We start from the raw sequence: 2,500 nt of genomic DNA, 5'->3' as shown, positions 1-2,500 counted from the left end.
TTGTTGGAGGTGCAGATAGAGTTAAGAGAACAAGAAAAAGGGAAGGGGAAAGTCGAGAAAAGAAGACAAGTAAAAGCAAGGGTTAAAGAAGAATAAAACAGAAGGGAAGGGTTAAGGGAAAAAGAGAGAAGGGAAAGAGATAAGAAGTAGAATATATTGCAAGTGAAAGGCTTCAAGATGTTTCTCTATGCTCTCACAGGTCGGAGGTTTGCTGAGCAGGACTTGTTTGTCGGGCTGTGCAGGCTGCTGCTCAAATATCGACTAGAAGCTACAGATTACTCTCCACCGAGGCAAGAATGGACCATTCTGTTGAAGCCAAAGACTCCTCTGCCAGTGCGATTTGTTCCCAGAGAGTAAATGGGAATTATAGTGCCAGAGAGATAAGTTTGTCAAGGGTCACTTCCTAAACTTTTTATATTTCAAGTTGTTATTCTATTTTTTTTGTTTTTAAATTTTAAAAGAATATATAATTCCAAGAAATTGGATCTTTGACTTTAGAATCAGACTATCAAAATTGGTCTTCAGAAAAGAAAAAAAATCATGGATAGGTCTTCAAGATGTGAAAATAGTTATTGTGAGTTTATACCGATGAAATTGTATGCATTTCCTCTGTTCACCACAAATGCCTCTCTCCTTCACAAACAGACATAGGCAAAGGCAGCTTTGTATGGATACAGAGAGGTTTTAGCAAACAGACACCTTGACAGACAGCATACACTGACACATTTGCAGTTACTGATTTCTTTCAACAAAATATTGGGAATAGAGAGACAGTAACTAAACCAGAGGTATCTTTTGATAAAGCTGTAATTCCTTGTTAAGTTTGACCAGATCTAGTGAGATTAAAGAAAACTGAACATTTCATCTTAGAGAATGAAATGCTGTTACATACTAGAGTTCATAGTGCAGGTGTTGCTGTTACCTTTTTATGTACGGGTGTGTTAAGCTGCTCCCCATGGCTAGATAACCAGCAAGCAAAGTGACTAAGTGTGAGATCTCTCCCAGCGTATTGCTGTGCTGTGCCTCTCAGAGCACTTTTCACCTGCTTAATTCAACTGGAGTGATATTATTAGGGTTTTATATATTTTTTTAATTATTTTCATAAGTGAATAAAAATGTTTCTATACAGATGGAACTCCTATGATTATATCATACATGTAAATGCATGTTTTGACATGATGGGACATCATCCAGCAGGAGCGAAATATTCCCATGACATGATATCACATTAGTGGGCACAAATGGGTTAATGAGGTTTTGCCATTAAAATAAAAGTTGTTTGAAGATATTTCTCCATTAGCATTGCCTCATTCAGAACTTCTTGTCAGAAATAATGATATATTATACATTTTTACAGATGTGTTAGACTTAAGTTTTTAACGCGGATACAAAGAGATTGGCAACAGTAGAGCCAAAGTTGTACTAAGATTAACCCATTCACGACGGAGGCATTCCAGCCTTGTATGTCACAATGCCGGGGCTCTCGAACGCATAGGCCTAAATCAGTTAAATAAACAAGGCCGTATCGCTTCCCCAGCGAACGGGCCTAGAATGCGCGGTACAGTAGTGTACCACCCGTCTAGAGAGGGTTAAGGTGCAATTACAATTTCCTGTTAAATTGATCAGATGTATTGAGATTTAACCCCTAAAGGATTTTAGCCATGCTCAGGTCTCGGGTAACCTGCACCAATCTTCCACAGGAAGCTAGAAAATGATTGTGTGTGGTAGTGTGGTGAGGTTTTGCCTCGGAACATGCTGGTGCTTTAATTCATTAATGTAGTAGCATTGCCTCATACAGGAAATTTTGAAATGAAATAAAAATGTTCTAATTTTTCATGGGATTGTAGTTTTGAACATTAACCCTCTCTGGACGGGTGGTACAGCATGTGTACCACGCATTCAAAAGCCCAGTGGCCGGGCGGCACAGTATTGTGCCAGCCATTCAATTGATTTAGGCCTAATAATTCAAACGCCCCGGCATTTGGACATTCAAGGCTAGAATTCCCCCGTCGGGGATGGGTTAACCCTCTCGTGACGGGTGGTACAACACTGTACCGCGCATATTAGGCCTGTTCGCTGGGGACGCAATATGGCGTCGCTTATTTAACTGATTTAGGCCTATGCGTTCGAGAGCCCCGGCATTGTGACATGCAAGGCTGGAATGCCCCCGTCGTGAATGGGTTAAGTATTTGAAGTAAGGAAGATCTTTATTTGAAGAGATATTTCAGAATTTCAAAAGTGAACTGACAAAGGTTTTTAGCCTTTCAATTTTTGATTAAGCATAATAGCTAGGTTCAGCATTCCAGTCACATGCTCTTGTAAAGACAGTAGTTCTCAAGGCAGCTTGATCCTCGGGTTGGGTTCATTTATATGCCATTTAAAAGGTGGCACAGATCAGTAGCTTTGTAGTTTCAAGGTTCTGGCTCTTCGTGCCTGACTGTCCTGTGAGTTTACCTGGGTTCAGTATTGTGGCAGAGAGGAACAACTGAGCACTATTTCC

The 2,500-nt window shown here is 40.2% G+C and overlaps 1 protein-coding gene across 1 annotated transcript in view; it reads left to right on the top strand.

Annotated features, from left to right (window-relative positions):
* Positions 1 to 2,500, top strand: part of LOC122260555 (putative cytochrome P450 CYP44) — a 31,431-nt gene that overhangs the window by 27,943 nt on the left and 988 nt on the right. Inside the window, exon 13 of the mRNA XM_086530998.1 lies at positions 200 to 2,500. This exon is cut by the window's right edge and continues 988 nt beyond it. Within this exon, the coding sequence (XP_086387124.1) occupies positions 200 to 357 (158 nt within the window). The 3' untranslated portion in view covers positions 358 to 2,500. The remainder of the gene's footprint in view (positions 1 to 199) is intronic.

Source organism: Penaeus japonicus, unplaced genomic scaffold (assembly GCF_977035675.1).
Source record: "Penaeus japonicus unplaced genomic scaffold, GWHDUDI00000001_assembly GWHDUDI00000034, whole genome shotgun sequence".
Classification (NCBI taxonomy): domain Eukaryota; kingdom Metazoa; phylum Arthropoda; class Malacostraca; order Decapoda; family Penaeidae; genus Penaeus; species Penaeus japonicus.
Note: the sequence above shows the minus strand (reverse complement) of the source record. Positions and strands in the feature narration are given on the sequence as shown.